The sequence below is a fragment of the Hyaena hyaena genome, unplaced genomic scaffold (assembly GCF_003009895.1).
Source record: "Hyaena hyaena isolate Hyena2069 unplaced genomic scaffold, ASM300989v1 scaffold_1124, whole genome shotgun sequence".
NCBI classification, from domain to species: Eukaryota; Metazoa; Chordata; class Mammalia; order Carnivora; family Hyaenidae; genus Hyaena; species Hyaena hyaena.
The window spans coordinates 271,462-289,136 of record NW_024081758.1 but is presented as its reverse complement, the minus strand read 5'-3'; the positions used below and the strand labels follow the sequence as shown (position 1 = coordinate 289,136).

The 17,675-nt window shown below is 42.6% G+C and overlaps 1 protein-coding gene across 1 annotated transcript; it reads right to left on the bottom strand.

Annotated features, from left to right (window-relative positions):
• Nucleotides 1-2,927: 2,927 nt before the first annotated feature.
• Nucleotides 2,928-11,662, bottom strand: FASLG (Fas ligand). The gene is made up of 4 exons (XM_039222421.1): nt 11,040-11,662; nt 9,898-9,943; nt 5,422-5,478; nt 2,928-4,204 (listed from the first exon to the last, which is right to left on the bottom strand). Exons 1-4 carry the CDS (start codon nt 11,382-11,384, stop codon nt 3,810-3,812), a joined length of 843 nt encoding a protein of 280 aa, XP_039078352.1. The 5' UTR covers nt 11,385-11,662; the 3' UTR covers nt 2,928-3,809.
• Nucleotides 11,663-17,675: the final 6,013 nt, after the last annotated feature.

Here is a 17,675-nt window from a genome sequence, read left to right as displayed (position 1 = left end):
ACCCAGCAGTTTTCCCTCAACAGTTTCCTGAATAACCCCTGGTAATGCCACACACCAAGTAGACTTTTCTTGTTTTCCAGTGCTAAGAAATAGGATGCACTATTTCTTCCATCTATAGCTTCAAATCCCCATTATATAAGCTACTCAAAGCTGGATAAACACTCACATACATTCATGACTAGTAGTGAATATATTCATTATGCTGAGAAATATACACATATACCCCAATCTGAGAAACATTTGCTTTATAATTAAGGTTATTCAGTCGACAGATATTTATTGAACTCCTAATATATGCCAGGCACTGGGTTCGGTGATGAGGATACAGTGGTAAACAAAGCAGAAAAGTTTTTACTTTTGGAATTTTTGTTCTACTAGAAAAAACAGAAATTTTGAAGTTGTCAAATAAAGAATACAATCACAAGTTAGGCTAGTTACGAAGAAGGAACTAGAGAGAAATAAAATAATGAGAAAAAGAAGAGGCTCTAGAAATGGTCTGAGGAGGTGACATTTAAACTAAGGCCTGAAAGATAAGAAGCCCCTCACATAAGGAGCCTGAAAAGACCATTCCTGGCTGAGAAAATGGAGCCCATGTATGTGGAGACAACCTTCTTAGATGAGACATGTATGTGGAGACAACCTTCTTAGATGAGAAGGAACATGAGAAATGCAGCCATCACTGGAGAAGAGGAAAGGTAAAGAAAGGTTTGGGATCTTTTTACTTTGGGTTGCGCTATCTTTTATTGAAAAAGGATACTTGAGCATATGTACATGTTGATGGAAGTCATTTCATAGACAGTGATGGTTTGAGGATCCAGAAGACAGAAGAACAATTTTATTTTATTTTATTTTTTTAATTTTTTAAAGTTTTATTTATTTCTGAGAGAGAGAGATACAGCGTGAGCAGGGGAGGGTCAGAGAGAGAGGGAGATACAGAATCTGAAACAGGCTCCAGGCTCTGAGCCAGCCTTCAGCACAGAGCCCGATGCGGGGCTCGAGCCCACGAACCGTGAGATCATGACCTGAGCCGAAATCGGATGCTTAACCGACTGAGCCATCCAAGTGCCCCCAGAACAATTTTAAAGTAGCAAAGTAGGGTAGAGGAAAAGGGTCTAGTGCACAAATGAAAAGATGATCCTCTTCCTCCACTATAAGGATAAAAGAGATAATGCAGATGCAGGTGGATTTGTGTGCTGGCGGTATAAGTGAAGTTCCATGGTGGGAGGAGGTGATATGGCAAATTTGCAAGAGGAAAAGATAAGACATAATTGTCTCAAACAGTGGAAAAATGTGCTTGGCAGGGAACTGAAAAAAGGTTCTAGGCAGGGTTGAATGATCTGTGACCACTAATACAAAGCAGTATTCTCACATAGGACTGATTATGTCTTCCCCCTCCCCCCCCCCAGCCTGGGGACATTTGGCAATGTCTGGACATATTCTTGGATATCACATGTAGAGGAGGGGAGAATGCTACTTGCATCTAGTGGATAGAGGGCATGGAGACTGCTAAGCATACTACAGTGCACAGGAAACCCCACAACAAAGAAATATCCAGCTCAGAATGTCGATAGAACCAAGGTTGGGAAACCCAATACAAAGTGATGTCATACTTACATGTAGACCATCTCTGGAAAGCTACAGAAGGAGATGGTGATAATCTCTGTGGGCGAAAATAGGACCATGGAACACAATGAAAAGAGCATTTACTCCCATTCTTATGTTTTATTTATAAATAAATAAAAGGGGACCAAGTCAGCAGTCCTCACGAGGTGCTGGTCTAGTACCCTTTATTTAAAATTTGTATTATATCCATGTATTGCTTATTCAAATCAATAAAAAGATAGAAAAATCAGTGATAAAGAATAATCTATTTAAGTAGGTAATAGATTTAAAAAAGCCAATCTGTCTGGGTAATTTTTCTCTAGCAATATTCAGCTTTTAGGATTCCAGCTTAAAGAAAATGGGATTTTTGCAAGGAGAATACAGTGAAGGAAGCAGAATATTTTGAAGTTGAAAATTTTTCCAAGAGATTGATTGTCATGACAGAGGGTAGAATCTAAGCTGATCAGAGAGAGGAGTAAAAATAAAAAAAGAGCTTATGGATATGTAAGGAAACGATAGAGTTTATTAGAGATCTCAGTATGGTAAAAATATATGTATTTTAGGAGAGAAAATGTTGAAGCAATTGAGTTGAATAATAGGAGGTGATATTGTGAAAATAAGATATCCGAAATCAAATTGTAAAGGAAATACCATAATTTTTGACAATGGCAAAGTCTAGAGAGAGGCCATGGTAGTGAGTAGTTGAAAAGAAAATAGGAAAAAGTCATTGTGAGTGAAGAACAGGACCATTTAAGAAACCAGGAGTTTGGATGGATCCCTCACGTTAGTGACGTCTTCTGGAACATGAAGTGCCTCTCACATGCCATTGTTTAGACAGATGCCATGAATCAATACTTTATGTACATATAAGCCATTTTCATCCAAGAGAAGTCAAGTGGCTTTCCTAGTGAATGGAAGTACTACTTACTTAGTAAGTAGAGGAACAAAGATTCAAATTCAGTTTTTTCAGTCCAGAGTCTTTCCCTTTCCACTCTGGTATGGCTCTGCTCCCTGGGGGTTGGGGGGAAGTTGTCATCAAATCTACTGCAAGTTGGGTGAGCTTAACAGTATAGTATAGGTAATGGAAACTTTGGATAACAGGAGAGAGGCTGGGAGAGAAAGGTGTCTGGCAATGACAGATTTGCTCCACAGTTCTTCTCACCCCAGTGAGTTCTTCTTAACTTGGCCTTAAGTCAAAATGAGTGAGGAAGCCATGGAGGAAAGAAATAATAAGGAAAAACATTGAAATCTTAGTGATTTCCAAAAACACATTCATAATGTTTATCCGTATGCTAAAATATAATGTTTATTACATGTATTCTTTTCATTAAAATACACAAAATGTATATAAATACTGATTATATTATAGGAAAACAGCATCAATAGCTGACATTCAAAGAGTCTTGAGGACTATTTTGAGGACAGCTGAGATAGTTGCCAAGAAATATTCAAAATCTACCACTGCGCAACCCATGTTTTCCTACATGTTCTTCCCAATCTTCACATTGTCTCTACTTATGTAACTCTTCTAGTCACATGCATATGAATACATGCACATGCGTGCACACACACATGCACGCGTGCACACATACATACCTCTACAATTGCACTGAAAATGTACATGCGGCGTAGGGAATAGACCAACTTCCCAAAAGATCCCCCTTTCTTCTCTGTTAGCATCACCTGGTGGCTCAGGCTATGCATTTAGAAATAAAGATGCTGCCAATGGGACACTGGCCTTTCCATCTCTTTAGCTTATCATGCAACCTAGTCCTCTTTTTCCATCCTTTATACACTCATGTCATATCCATATATCTGAAAGGCAGCCTCCTCTGAGGTAGACAGTAAACTCACCCCAAGAGGTGAGTTAATTGTCTTTTCCAATGTGCCAAAGTGCTTTTGGCTACTTAAGATGAGTGCAGAACACCCTGGTAGCTGCTTCTTCCTGCCTCTGCATCTTCATATGGCAGCGAGAGTCTCATGCTCTTCAGTCATATTTCCCCTCTTATCTGGCATGTGGACCAGACAGATGGACATCTACAGGGAGATGAGGAACTGTAGACCTGCTGGGCCTTGTGATCTCAAGGTCTACTTGGCTCATGACTTCTCACTTGACTTCAAGTGGGCTTAAGAAGACTCTCATTCACGACCATATTCTCAGTGCCTGTAACAAGGAATCATATGGAGAGAATCCCAAAGTGCTTTTCTTAGAGCTTATATAAGCCAAAAAATGTCTTAGATTCCTCAAAACTGACCAAAGATAGTGCAGATACATTGACATATAAATGGTCAGCACTGGTGAGATTGAATACTGCCCCCAGGTAGCTGCTGCGGGCCCACATCTGGCCAATAGTGCAGTAGTTCATCATCTTCCCCTCCATCAGCACCAGGTCCTGGGGATAGTTAGAGTTCCTCATATAGACCTTGTGGTTCAGGGGCTGGTTGTTACAGGACTGACCCCTGAAGTATACTTTGGAATACACAAAGTACAGCCCAGTATCATTGATCACAAGGCCACCCTTCTTATACTTCACCCCAGAGACCAGGGCAATTCCATATGTGTCTTCCCATTCCAGAGGGATGGATCTCGAGTTGGGCTTGCCTGAAATCAAATCAGAGAGGACCATTCAGCCAGGAATGCTCATGCACCCAACAAATGAAGCTTCTAAGGCAAAACTGTGGGCCTTTCCTTGAGCGGATGACCAAAGTGACATAGCCCATATAGAACTGGCCAATGGGTCAGACTTGATCCATCACCGAATTCCTTCAACACCTCTATTAAATTGCCTGCTTCAATTTATCATCTACACAACTGGGACAATAAAATATATGCTAATCAATTACAATGGGATATTGTTGAGATTATTTTAGCTCTCTGGAACAAAGATGCTACAGTATTCAGAACTAACACCAAAACTTCTAGGCTTCAAGATCCCCACAGTGAGGAGAAAAGCCAAACCTAAGGAACTCTGAAATTCTAAAGTTGAGAAGAATCTTTAGGGATCACCTGGGCCAACTCTTTACCTACAGTAAGGAGCCTTCAGTCCCCCACTTGGGGCTAAAATTCCCTTTCTTTTGTGTCCCGATAGCAGTATATACATACCTTAATCAGAGAACACTCTCCAGTACTGAAATCATTGCTTATGTATCTGTCTTTCTCTATTTGATCTTAAATTCCTTGAAGGCAGGAACCATGTGTTATTTATCTACATGTCACCAAGACTTGGCACACAACATGTGTTCCAAAAATGTCTGTAGATCCAAACTGGATCATTCTATGGCCTCTGCCTAAATAATTCCAGGGACGGTGTGACACCAGTTTCTGTGATACTTTTCCACTTTCCGATGTTAATGGACTACACCCTGGGAATGCCCGCACCACACTGTTATCAAATCACTTCACTCCACTACGTGACCACATGCAGGAAGTCCTCCAGTGCCAGGACTGGGCCTTTCTTCTCATTCCCAGTACTATTCTTGCGGAAAGCGGAGTGAGGCTCTTCCAGAAAACCAGAAAAGCACTTACTCCCCACCTTCCCAGACCTCACCTCTTGTACCCAGGCCCCAAATCCCATAAGGTTCTTTGGAATTATTGAAGAGTAGGATCCTCATGGACCACCATTTCTCTAGTTCAGAACATGGCCTAGACTGCAGTAGGGGTCCAGTCTATGTGTGACTTGACTAGAAAGATAGGACCATTCTTAGGTGTTAAATACTGTCACTGAAAAGTAACAACTCCCTCAGAGCACAGTACCCAACCAGCTATGCTGCTTTCTGTCAAAGGCTTTCCCAAACCCTATGTACCTTCCAGATACAGACCTGTTAAATGGGCCACTTTTCTCAGCTCCTTTTTTTCAGAGGGTGGATTGAGTTGACCTGTATCATAGAGAGATGAAAGATATATATAAAAATGAGACACCAATCATTATTTTGTTGGGACTCTGAACAGGTCATTTAAATAAGAGTGATTTTTTAAAAACATAAATGACAATACTCTGACATATATTAATCATGCAAATCCAAACTGTAGAACTCACAGGAACATGTATTTCAGAAACAAAGAGGTCAAAAACAAACCAAATGGAAATAGAGATATGCAAAAAGTATCATGTTACAATAAAACAATAAAAAGGTTGATTTATAAAGAGCTATCATATCAGTTACTGCATTTGAACTTGCCACATCCCTTTGAGGTAGAGATTATTGTCCCACCATATAGGTGGCTAAATGAGCTTAAAGTTGGGTGACAATGACCCAGCTACTCAATATCAGAGAAGGATGGACACTCAGGTCTCCTGACTCCAAATTGGGATTTTTCTACTCTGGTTCTGCTGTCTCTAGCAATCCGCAGGACAGAGGCCAAAGAAGACTGTGATTTCACCTCCTGGAAGACTGTGATTTCACCTTCTGGCTACTAGATCTCCCCCCAGGTGGTGTTTGTCCACCCAAGTTCATCATCCTCAGATCTCAAATGCCTTGAATAACGCCTCATTGAATGTTTAATTGTGTAAAAGTTTCCCCGGCCACATAATCTCTGCCTGTCTGACCAGCCTCATCTGCTCTACTTGCTCACACTGGCTAAGGCAGCACAACACAAGTTCTGATGTAACCTGCACACACCCAGCTTCCAACCCCTGTGCCTTTCCTCATGCTGTTCCGTCTGCCCCAAATCCCCTCCAAACAGATCCTTCTGGAAAATTCCTATCAACCCTCTAAATACCACCTAAAACACCTCTTTCTTTGAGAAACTGTCCTACTTTTTAATCAAATATTTCTCCCTCCTTTGAAACTTAGAATCACTCTGTCTTCACCTCTCTTGTCAATTCTGACTCCCCATTTCTGTGGTACCTGTATAACTTGTTTTATTCCCCTCAAATAAATGGCAAATTTCCTACTGTATATTTAATCTACAAGAGTACTTAGCTCATTTTCTAACACAGGGCACATGACCAGTAAATATTTGTTAAATGCAATTGGAGGAGTTAAAGTAGACAATAGTTCCCAAAGTAGACATTACTTCTCTGACTTCAAATATTTTAATCAAACCAAGCTACCACTTAGCTAATGAATTCGGCTAAGGCATTCAGGAAAGATTCATAGAAAGGGACTCATCTACATCAAGTTCCTTGTGATTAGCCTATAAAGCTCACATATGGCATGAGAATGTCCCAGTCAACTGAGAACTACCTGACTAATCATTACCTCTCTAGCCACTCAAGACCTCCCACCATGAATGAGGTGTTAGCGAACAGGAAAGGCAAAACTGAGTCTCCTCTACATTCCTATACCACAAACCATCTGTGCAACTCGCCTGGCATTCAACCAAGTACTGACAGGAAATGGAACAGAGAACCACATGTTGCATATCTTTATATCCCTCGCAGAGCCTTGTACAGTGTTATTCTCACAAAGGGTACTCAATAAAAGTATCTGCTGGATAAATATTAAAATAAACTGGAAATATATCCTACACTTCAGTGATGAATGTTTCCTGCCCCCAGGGTTTTGCACATGCAATTCTCACTGCTGGAATGTGTTCCCCTATCCTACCACCACACCTGACACACATGAACACTCATACACATGCATGTACACACACACACACACACACACACACATATACCTCCTCAGAGGGGACTTTCCAGACCACTATCTTACAACGCATTTATTACAATTTGAAATTATGCCATGGCTTGCTGGCTTTTGCTTATCCTCTCCAGCGTACTAAAAGTTCTGTGCAGGCAGGACCCTTGTCTCTCTTGTTCTCAGTCATCACCCAATACCCAGTACCCAACCCGGCACATAAGAAGCACTCCAAGAATATTTGTGAATGAATAAAAGACTTAATGAGTTAACTGTGTGAAAATGAAAAGTGAAAAAGGAGTAAATAAGAATGTTTAAATAATCTATTATAGTACGTCCCATATTAACTTCACTGTTAATATGTTGAAGTATAAGTCCTTCTAGTTCTTTACTAAGAATAAAAAATATGCATATGCACTTATATAGCCAATAGTAATCTAAGCATGCTGTTTTGTATTGTCTTTTTATCTAACAATGCAGAATGCGCAATCTCCATGGCATTGTGTCCTTCTAACATATGGATTTTAGTTATCTAAAATCCATAAAGTATTAGGACCTCTGAATACACCATAATGTATTTAATCTCCCATTAAGAGGCATTTAAGTTTCTTCTGACTCATTTATTATAAACAGCCTTATAAGGAAAGGATGAATATCCTTATCTATGAGTTTTGGGGTATATCTCTGATTATTTTATTAAAATAAATTCTTGATGAGATTACATAGCAAATGAGCACTTTTAAATTTTTGGTACATTTTTCCAACTGTTCTTCAGAAAAGGTATAGCAATTTACCTGTTCCCTGGATGTCAACTAATGTTTAAGCAAACTTTCTCTCACAGTTTTGTCAATCTCATTTTTTTATCTTTACTAATTGGATGGATGAAAATGGGTATCCTCTTGTTTTAATTTGCATCTCTTATCTTATTAATAAAGTTGCTAATTTGATTTCCATGTGATAATTCACCAATCTCTGGTCCATCTGAGTTGATCTAAAGAAGATACTTGTTTACTGGAATAGGTAGACCTGACTCATCTGTTCACTTGACTTTTTGCCACTAAGATGATCCCAGAGAGTGGGTGAAAGATGAGTAATTAGAGATGTGTTTCACCAGCCACATTCCACTGATTTTCAAAGCTATTTTATTTTAGAAATCCTCCAAAGGTTTCATTTTTCTAACAAATATTTCTACTCTGCTTGAATATACCTGGACTTTCTAACACTTAGGGACTTGGACCTAAGAACGAGAGACCAGAGCATCCAAAGGATGCCTCCTAAAGAGCTTACATTCTGGGGCAGTAGGATGACTTGGGTTACCTACAATAAGCATGTAAGAAAAATTGGAAACAGGCTCCCCTCGTTGGATGGCCAGTGCTGCCTTCTGTTTGCTCCCCAATTTCCAAGGACAAGATTTACCTATTGTCTTTGCAGAGGCATCTTGTTTCTCATCTTTATTTCTCATTCCATGGCCATGCTAGACAGTCGGAAGTTTCCCTATTTCATAAGGCACCAGTCAATATACTAGAAAGTTCTATGGTTGATAAAGGATCAGGAGCCTGTGTTCCTTTCCTTCTGGTCCCAGTTTCACACTGGTAGTTTGGGGCATAGCCCATAATCTGTCTGGTATTTTGTTTCTTTTCTGAAAATGAGATGACTGGATCAGATTTGCTCCAAGCTCCCTTCCGACTCTTAACCAAATCTGTAGTTCAATGAATCTTAGTTTAACGAACCACAGCATCCAAAATCTAGCTGTTCACAGTTTCCAGACTATGTCCCAAAACTGCACAAGGTCAGTGTTAAACATTTTCATCTTATTCATTGTTCTGAATCTCACATAAAGGACTTCCCTTTATTATTGAAGGTAGCTCATGATTGCCTTTGTGGAGGAAGCTGGACCAGCCTTTGAAAAATGCCTAAGGTCTTTCCCCAAGTTTGCCAGTGAATGCAAAAGAACAGCCCAATGTGGATGATTCATGGCCTACTTTTTAAAAAGCTTAGGGGCACCTGGGTGGCTCAGTTAGTTGAGCATCCAGCTCTTGATGTTGGCTCAGGTCATGATCCCAGGGTCATGGGATCAACCCCGAAGTCAGGCTCTGTACTGAGCATGGAGCCTGCTTAGGATTCTCTCTCTCTCCCTCCACCCCCCTCCCTTGCTCATACTCTCTCTCTCTCTAAAAAAATAAAATAAAAATAAAAGTAAAAGCTTAAATATACCTTACAAAAATTTTGTAAATAAAGCTTGACTCCTGAGTAATCTCTTAGAGAATTTAAAGAGGGAAAGACTTTTCCCAGAAACCTCTGTCTATTCCTTCACCTTTGCTCCCCTCCCTAGGAGTTATAGCCACTGCCCTGTTCATGGAAAACAGGAGACCTGAGGAAGGGGACAGGCCTGGAGCCAGCTGCCCAGGGGGCAAAAGCTGTATATGTGTGTCTCTTCCCAAAGCCAAATGGAAATTATTTTGAATTGTGTGCAATATTCAGTTATATTGGTTTTGAATGATTAAATTCACCTTATAGTTAGGGCAGCTCAAGGAACCAAAATGACTGAAGATTCAGAATTAACCAGGATTCTTTTTGAGGTATATAAATATCAAAGAATGGGATGGAATTCAAGGCATCCCACCAACATGGTTTAGCAGTGAGGACTATCTTTAGAAACTCAATGAATGAAATGCATGAAATGAATGAACTACAATGCATGAAAGAACTCACCTATTTGCTTCTCCAAAGACGATTCTATATGCTTTTGGCTGGTGGACTGGCAAAAGAGGGAAAGGAAAAAAATATATGATAAAAATGAGGTTCTTCATGCTTAAGGATGCAAAATTGTCAAACATACCAAATAAACTTGAGAAGGGAATCTAAATACATCAAAACTTCTCCTAACTCGGACTTTGGCCATGCAATTGTGTCTTACCATGCCTCTGTTCTGTGATTTGGAATAGTTCTAATATTTTTAGGTATTCTCAAGGAAATTTAACTTGGTCATTTAAGCGGATTCACCTCTAAGCAAGACCTCAAAGTTCCTTTTCTTTCTTGAATCACTAAGCTCTAGGGAGGGAGGAGGTCAGCAGGCTGACTTGCCCACTGAGAAAGAAAGAACCAGAACTTCCAGACGTGTTTTGGCCCTGATCCTTTCCAAGATAGAAAGTATTTCTTTCAGTCATTGGAGTCTCCATTTCTCTGCTTACAGAATAGGATCACTACAATGATCCATTTCTTTTTTTTTTTTTTTTAAGTTTTTTAAAATTTATTTTGAGGGAGAGAGGGAGAGAGAACATGCACAAGCAGGGGAGGGGCAGAGAGAGGGAGAGACAGAATCCCAAGCAGGCTCTGCACTTTCAGCACAGAACCTGGCATGGGGCTTGAGCTCACTCACTGTGAGATCCTGACCTGAGCCGAAATCAAGAGTTGGACAGTTAACTGACAGAGCCATCCAGGCACCCCTAGAATGATCCATTTCTAAGACAAGAAAAAAGCATTAAAAAATACTTTGCGGGGCGCCTGCGTGGCTCAGTCGATTAAGCATCTGACTCTTAGTTTGGGCTCAGGTGGTGATCTCAGGATTCAAGGGTTCAAGAGTTCAATCCCCGCGCTGGGCTCTGCGCTGACAGCATGGAGTCCGCTTGAGATTCTCTCTCCCTCTCTTTCTGCCCCTCCCATTTTCTTTCTCAAAATAAAAAAATTAATTAAAAAAAATTTTTTTTAAATACTTTGCAAGTGAGACCATGATCCCTGTAGGCCCGGCAGTCCCCTCCCCCTCCCGCCCGCAGCAGCAGAGCTGACTTACCGTCCCCCCAACCCCAACCCCCAGCACCTGGCTTCAGGGCACAGCAGTCCACACAGCGGTTTACCTCTCTGAGTTCAGCCAGCTCCTTCTGGAGGTGGAAGAGCTGGAACATCCCCAGCCCCAGTCCAACCAGGGCCACCAGAACCATGAAAAACATCACAAGGAGACACAGCCCTGTGTTGTGGTCCCTCCTAGTCTTCAGAGGTGGCAATGGCAGTGGGGGCAGCGGCGGCGGCGGCGGCGGTGGTAGTGTTGGTGGCGGCGGCGGCGGCGGCGGCCTCCTTTGCCCAGGCCTTCCCGGCACAGAGGACGGACACGGGAGGACCGACCCTGGAGAGCCCCAGGGAGAGCTGGCCCTGCTGTCCACCCAGTAGATCTGGGGGTACGGGTAATTCAGGGGCTGCTGCATGGCAGCCTGTTCCTCGGGCTGGCCCCCAGCGAAGATGGCAAGGCCGGGACCCGCTGTTTCTCACTGCTCCAGGGAAGAAAAGCCCGCTCGGTCTTTATAGAGTTTCCAGAGCCAAGGGAAACACCTCTCTTTCGTTCTCTCTTTCTGCTTCTCAAAGAGACACCCACTCACTTTGCATCTGAAGCTGAGAAGCCTCAAGACGGCTCAGAGCAAACCCCGGGGAAGTTTCCGCCCACAATTTTCTGGTGAAAGCCTGCTGGGCCCCAGCGGCTGCGGCCCTGTTACCTGAGACGCGGGCAGAAGAGCCTCATGGTCCTCGGGCCCTGTGAGAGCAGGTAGCACCAGGTGTAGCCCGGTGGGCTTTGTCCATCGCCTGGCGCCAAGGAGAGTAGCCAGCGGGGTCTGTCCGGGCCCCCAGGGGCAAGACGGTGGTGTCTCAGTCAGAGCAATCACTTGACCTTTTGCATGAGAGAACCAGTCCTTTGCGGCCATCCTTTCCCAGGCCCAAGCACGGTAAGTTATGGGGTAAAAATCTGCTCTCTAGCCCCGCCCCCTTTAGCCATTAGACCAGAGGTTGCAGACCAGTAGCCGATATGCCTTTTGGACCCGACTGACCTGCTTTGTCTGTGCCTCAAAATGTTTTTTTTTTTTTTCTTTCTTTAAAGTGCTGTCCACTTTTAAAACCTGGGATATTCTAGGGACGCCTGGGAGGCTCAGTTGACGGAGTGTCCCACCTCAGCTCGGGTCATGATCTCAAGGCCCATGGATTTGAGCCCCGCCGCAGGCTTTGTGCTGTCAGTGCAGAGACCTCTTCAGTTCCTGCCTCTCTCTCGCTCTGCCCTTCCCCGGCAAGTGTTTTCTCGCTGTCTCAAAAATAAAAACATCAAAAAATATGAAATAAAGTTGGGATATTCCACATTAAAAATCTACATTTTTAAAATTATGTTTTGAAACATTACAATACTGGCGTCCAGAGCTCTGCGGCTGCTGTCTTCTGGGAACAGACACAGCTGCTCCCTGCTGGCCACCTACACCCCGGCCACCATGCTTCACACACCCCCTCGACCTGTGAAATGGTCTTCCTACCGCTGCAGGCACGTGTTTGCAGCCTGCGTTATGGCTGTCACATGTAGTACTTGGTGCCCAGTTAAATTTGAATTTCATATGAATAAATAACTTTTAGGATAAGTATGTCCTACACATTACATGGGCTACCCTAAAGAAATTATTTGCTGTTTATCTGACATTCAGATTTAACCGATTGTCCTGTATGTTTTTTACTAAAGATGGGAACTCTACCTGGACTGACCTCACCCTTTTCTCTGGCTTCAAATACTATTTATTTATTATTTTTTGATATATATTTTAAAGTTTATTCATTTATTTTTTAGAAAGAGAGAGAGAAGGGGAGGGGCAGAGAGGGAGAGAGAATCCCAAGCCGGCTTTGTACTGTTAGTGCAGAGCCCAGTGCAGGGCTTGACCTCACAAACCATGAGATCATGACCTGAGTCGAAATCAAGAGTCAGTTGCTTAACCAACTGAGCCACCAGGTGCCCATTCAAATACTCTTTATATGCCAGTAACACTGAAGTGCTTGGTTCCATTCACAATCATGCTCCCATATAAACCATAAAAACCTCTCATGAAACCTTACTTTCCACTTTACTGGAAGGCTTCACATTTCAGATCTCATTAGCATTTATATTATGCTTTGACATTCCCGTGGCTACCATTCTGGCTCTCCACCTGCGCCAAACCACTACCAAACTTATTTCCCCACTACATTCTGCCCATCCACCCCGGTTCCCATACTACCTGTTTCACTTGAAACCTGTTTCAACTTGTTTCACTTGAAGTTGTCTTTCGGGTGACAACTTCAACTCCTCTCTCTTTCTCTTCTGCAACATTTAACCCAGGACTACTGATTCTCCCTGACCTTGTTTCTTACATCGGCACACCCTCTCCTCTATTTTTCCCATTACTGCCTTAGGTCTCACTGTTATTCTCTCTCACCTGCAATAGTGCCAGGGCACCCTGACTGCTCTCCCTCCCACCAGCATTCCCCAGCACAAATCACCCTGCAAAATGAGGCAAGAATCATACTTGTGAAAACAAACTCAATTATCGCACTTTCTTGCCTAAAACCTTCTGTTGGAAGTAGTCCAAATTCCCTCGCGTGACACATGGATTCTTTCCAGTTAGACTCCAACCGCCGGCATTGCCTCCTCTCCAGACGCTTCGGCCCACATCCCACTCTCTGCTCATGAGACAGTGTGACAAGAGCGAGCAGAATTGACTGCACAAGGTTCTCACTATCTTTTAGAGGTGGGTAGAATTAATGTGCTTTTAAATTTACATATGGCTCTACTCATAGTAATGAAAAATGACAAGGTTAAAGTTCATCAGTAATCATCAGAATAGATCATTTTAAGAACTCCACCCTATATCCATATAACAATAACAAACCCAGAAAACAAACAAAAATGTTGAAAGTATCCTGAAATAACTCAAACAAAATAATTGTGTAGAGTCTTATTTTTAAGCTATAAAAATTTTACTGAAAATGGCAAAGATTCAAATAAGTGAAAAAACCCACCACATTATGGATGAGGAGGATAGAAAGTGTTGCATGATGCTTGGGATTTTGTGGCTCTGCCTGGGTTCAAATCCCAGCTCTTCCACTTATTAGCTGTGTGAACTGGACGGGTCACTGTCCCTCCTCTGTGTCACAGTTTTCTCATCTATAAAAATGGGCATGATCAGGGGCACCTGGGTGGCTCCATCGGTTAAGCGTCTGACTCTTGGTTTCGGCTCAGGTCATGATCAGGTTCCTAAGATTGAGCCCTGAGGCTGACTCCATGCTAACAGCCTATTTGGGATTCTCTCTTTCCCCCCCTCCCTTGCTCATGCTCTCTCTTTCTCTCTCAAAATAAATAAATAAACACTAAAAAATGGGCATGATCATAACAATATTTATTTCATAGGGCATTGTGGGCACTAAATGAGCCAAAGCATTTGATACAATTAAAATAGTCCCTAGCATCAAAGTAAGCTCTTAGCAAACGTTGTTGTTATTGTTGCAAATGTAGGAAATCTTCCCAAGTGTAATTCATCTGTAGACTTAAGAAACTGAAGGTCTTCCACTAAAGATAAAAGAAGGTGAACACAGGTTGCAGGAAAAAGGTCAAGTCAATGCCCAACAGTCAGTATCTGCAGATTCTACCAGTGTACTGATGGATTGATGGAGCCCTCTGTTTCAGGCTGAGATTCCCACTGCTCTTCTCTCTCAAACTCCCACAGAAATTTCTAGCATTCCTCAATCGGAACTATGCTGTACTTTCACATCTCCCTCCGCCCTCCTTCTTGATTCATTCTGTAATAGGAAGAGCAATCAGAATCCTAATATCTGCCCCCAACCCACCCAGTGGCACTAATCCTATGAGAATCTGAACAAAAATAGAGGCAGAGAGCAGTTTTAAACACCAGTATTGCTCTTTGATAATGCCGCCAAACATTGTATGTCTGCAAAATCATGGAGAAATAAAAGCCCTAAAAAACAATAACAGGGATTCATCATAGTTGGGGTACCATGAGAACCTTGCTAATTAGCAGAAATAATCTTTTCAAACCAGATTGCTGGGGGGAAACATACATATTTACCTTTGAAAGATGCAATGAGGGCGCCTGGGTGGCTCAGTCTGTTAAGCATCTGACTTCAGCTCAGGCCATGATCTTGCATGAGCCCCGAGTTGGTCTCTGTGCTGACAGCTAGGAGCCTGGAGCCTGCTTGCATCTCCCTCTCTCTCTGCTCCTCCCCTGCTTGCACTATGTCAATCTCTCTCTCTCTCTCTCTCAAAAACAAATAAACACTAAAAATAAGTGAAATAAAGGAAGAAAGAAAGAAAGAGAGAGAGAGAGAGAGAGGGAGGAAGGGAGTAAGGAAGGAAGGAAGGAAGGAAGGAAGGAAGGAAGGAAGGAAGGAAGGAAGGAAGGAAGGAAGCCACAATGTAGGGATGCCTGGCTGGCTCAGTTGTTAGAGCATGCAACTCTTGACCTCAAGGTTGTGAGTGTGAGCCCCGCGTTCGGTGTAGAGATTACTAAAAATAAATAAACTTAAAAAAAAGATGCACTGAATAAATAAATCAAAGGGTCAGCAGGCTGACAGCTCCCACATGTGGGAAACTAATGGAGGAACTTCTCTTGTCCTCACCTTAACCCTCCTACTTGCTCTGGAAGCATCTCTGATTCTTGAAACAGGGTTCCTTGAGGATGGACAGGGGAGAAAGATTCAGAACTGGTGATTTCTCTCAGAAAAAGGGGTAAAATTGCCAATCTTAGAGATTTAATGTGAGATGGGTGAAACTTGGGAGCAAATTTAAGGGTCAAATCAGAGAATGCTCCTTGTACAAGTTGTTAGAATTTTTTAGGCATCTTACCTCATTAGATAAAATTCAAATTATTGTCAATGATGGTCCCTCTAGCGTTGTAATTATCTTCAGAAATTGTCCTGACCCCTTAGTTAAAGAATTCCAATGAACTTTCCCCAGCGTGGCATGTTAGCCACATGGAGGTTAAAAAGATAGAATAGGAAGTAGAAGGAGCTTTTCTTTCTGGCCTTGCAGTATTTGAGCAGGGGAGTTGACTCAGTGGACTGTGGCCTGGGGGTCTAGAGTTGACTCAGCCCAGAGTGTTCCATGGTGGAACCAGCAGCTAACTCTTCCCTGGGGACAGGGAAAAGACTAAAAAGACAGGGATAACACTGAGTAGTTACAAATTACATGCAGTACACGGTGTCTATCCTGTTCACTATTGCTGGGTGAAAACAAACATATGTTGACTGAGCTAATAAATACAGAAGAGTCTGAAGTCAGAAACAGACCCCACTGGGAATTAAGATTCTTCTGGAACCTCACTCAGTGATGCTGTGCATTCCTTCTCCTGATAACACTCTGCAGGTGCAGTTGGCCTGCTGCTGACATGGGGGAGCAGAACAACATTGTCCTTTCCCCTCCTTTCTCTGAGGCCAGACATGTCACTCCTTCAGTTGCCACTGTAAATTGGACTGTGTCCATCTGTTGTTTAAAATAACACTTCAGGAGGTGCCTGGGCTCAGTCAGTTAAGCGGTTAAGCATCCGACTTCGGCTCAGGTCATGCTCTCACAGTTTGTGGGTTCAAGCCCCACTTCTGGCTCTGTGCTGACAGCCAGCTCAGAGCCTGGAGCCTGTTTCAGATTCTGTGTCTCTCCCTCTCTCTCTGACCCTCCTCCCCTGCTCACGCTGTCTCTCTCTCTTTCTCTCTCTCAGAAATAAATAAGACAGTAAAAAAAAATTTTTAAATAAAATAACACTTTTTATGTGTGGCTCAGTCATCAAGTGTCAGACTTCAGTTCCGTTCATGATCTCTTGGTTTACAGGTTCGAGCCCCACATTGGGCTCTTACCTGTCAGCATGGAGCCCCCTTCAGATCCTCTGTTCCTCTCTCTCTGTGCCCCTCCCCACTTGTACTCTCTCTCTCTCTCTCAAAAATAAATAAAAAATAAATGTTAAAAAATAAATAAATAAAATAACACTGAACTTGGATGGCACAGTCTGTTGGGCAGTCGACTCTTGGTTTTGACTCAGATCAGGATCTCAGTGTCATGGGGTTTCCTGCTGAGTGTGGAGCCTACTTGGGATTCTCTCTCTCTGCCCCTCCACTGTGCTCTCCTACTCTCTCTCAAAGTAAATAAACTTAAATAACAGTAAAATAACGCTTCAGCAGCTTCCCATTGCCATTAGAATAAAATCTGACATCTTTAGATTGACTTCCAAGCCCCTTGTTATCCAGGCTCTTTCTTCTTCTGCAGCTCTCTTTCTACTCTCTTCCTCTTGTGCCGCACTGTGGCCATGCAGGCCTTTCAGTTTATTAAAAGTTCTTGCCCACCTCAGGGCCTTTGCCTGAAATGCTGCCATTGGCTGCAATGCTTTTTGCCCCACCTCTGACCTACTTTTGTTTTTTTAAGTTTATTTATTTATTTATTTTAAGAAAGAGAGAGAGAGAGTAGGGAAGGGGCAAAGAGAGAGGGAAAGGGGAAGAATCCCAAGCAGGCTCCACACTGACAGCACAGAGCCCAACTGGGGGCTTGAACTCCCAAACTGTGAGATCTTGACCTGAACCGGAATCCAGAGCCATGAAGGTGCCCCACCTCTGCCCTACTTTTATATGACTAGCTCCCAGAATCCTTTAGTTCTAAACTAAATATCACTTCTTCAAAAAGGTTTTCACTGGTCACTCCATCTAAATGAGAGGAT

Coding starts and splice junctions, on each gene's coding strand:
- FASLG (XM_039222421.1), bottom strand. CDS start 11,384: ATGCAGCAGCCCCTGAATTACCCGTACCCCCAGATCTACTGGGTGGAC. Junction 9,944..11,039: donor AGCTGGCTGAACTCAGAGAG/GTAAACCGCTGT, acceptor CTCTTTTGCCAG/TCCACCAGCCAAAAGCATAT. Junction 5,479..9,897: donor GTCTTTGGAGAAGCAAATAG/GTGAGTTCTTTC, acceptor TCTATGATACAG/GTCAACTCAATCCACCCTCT.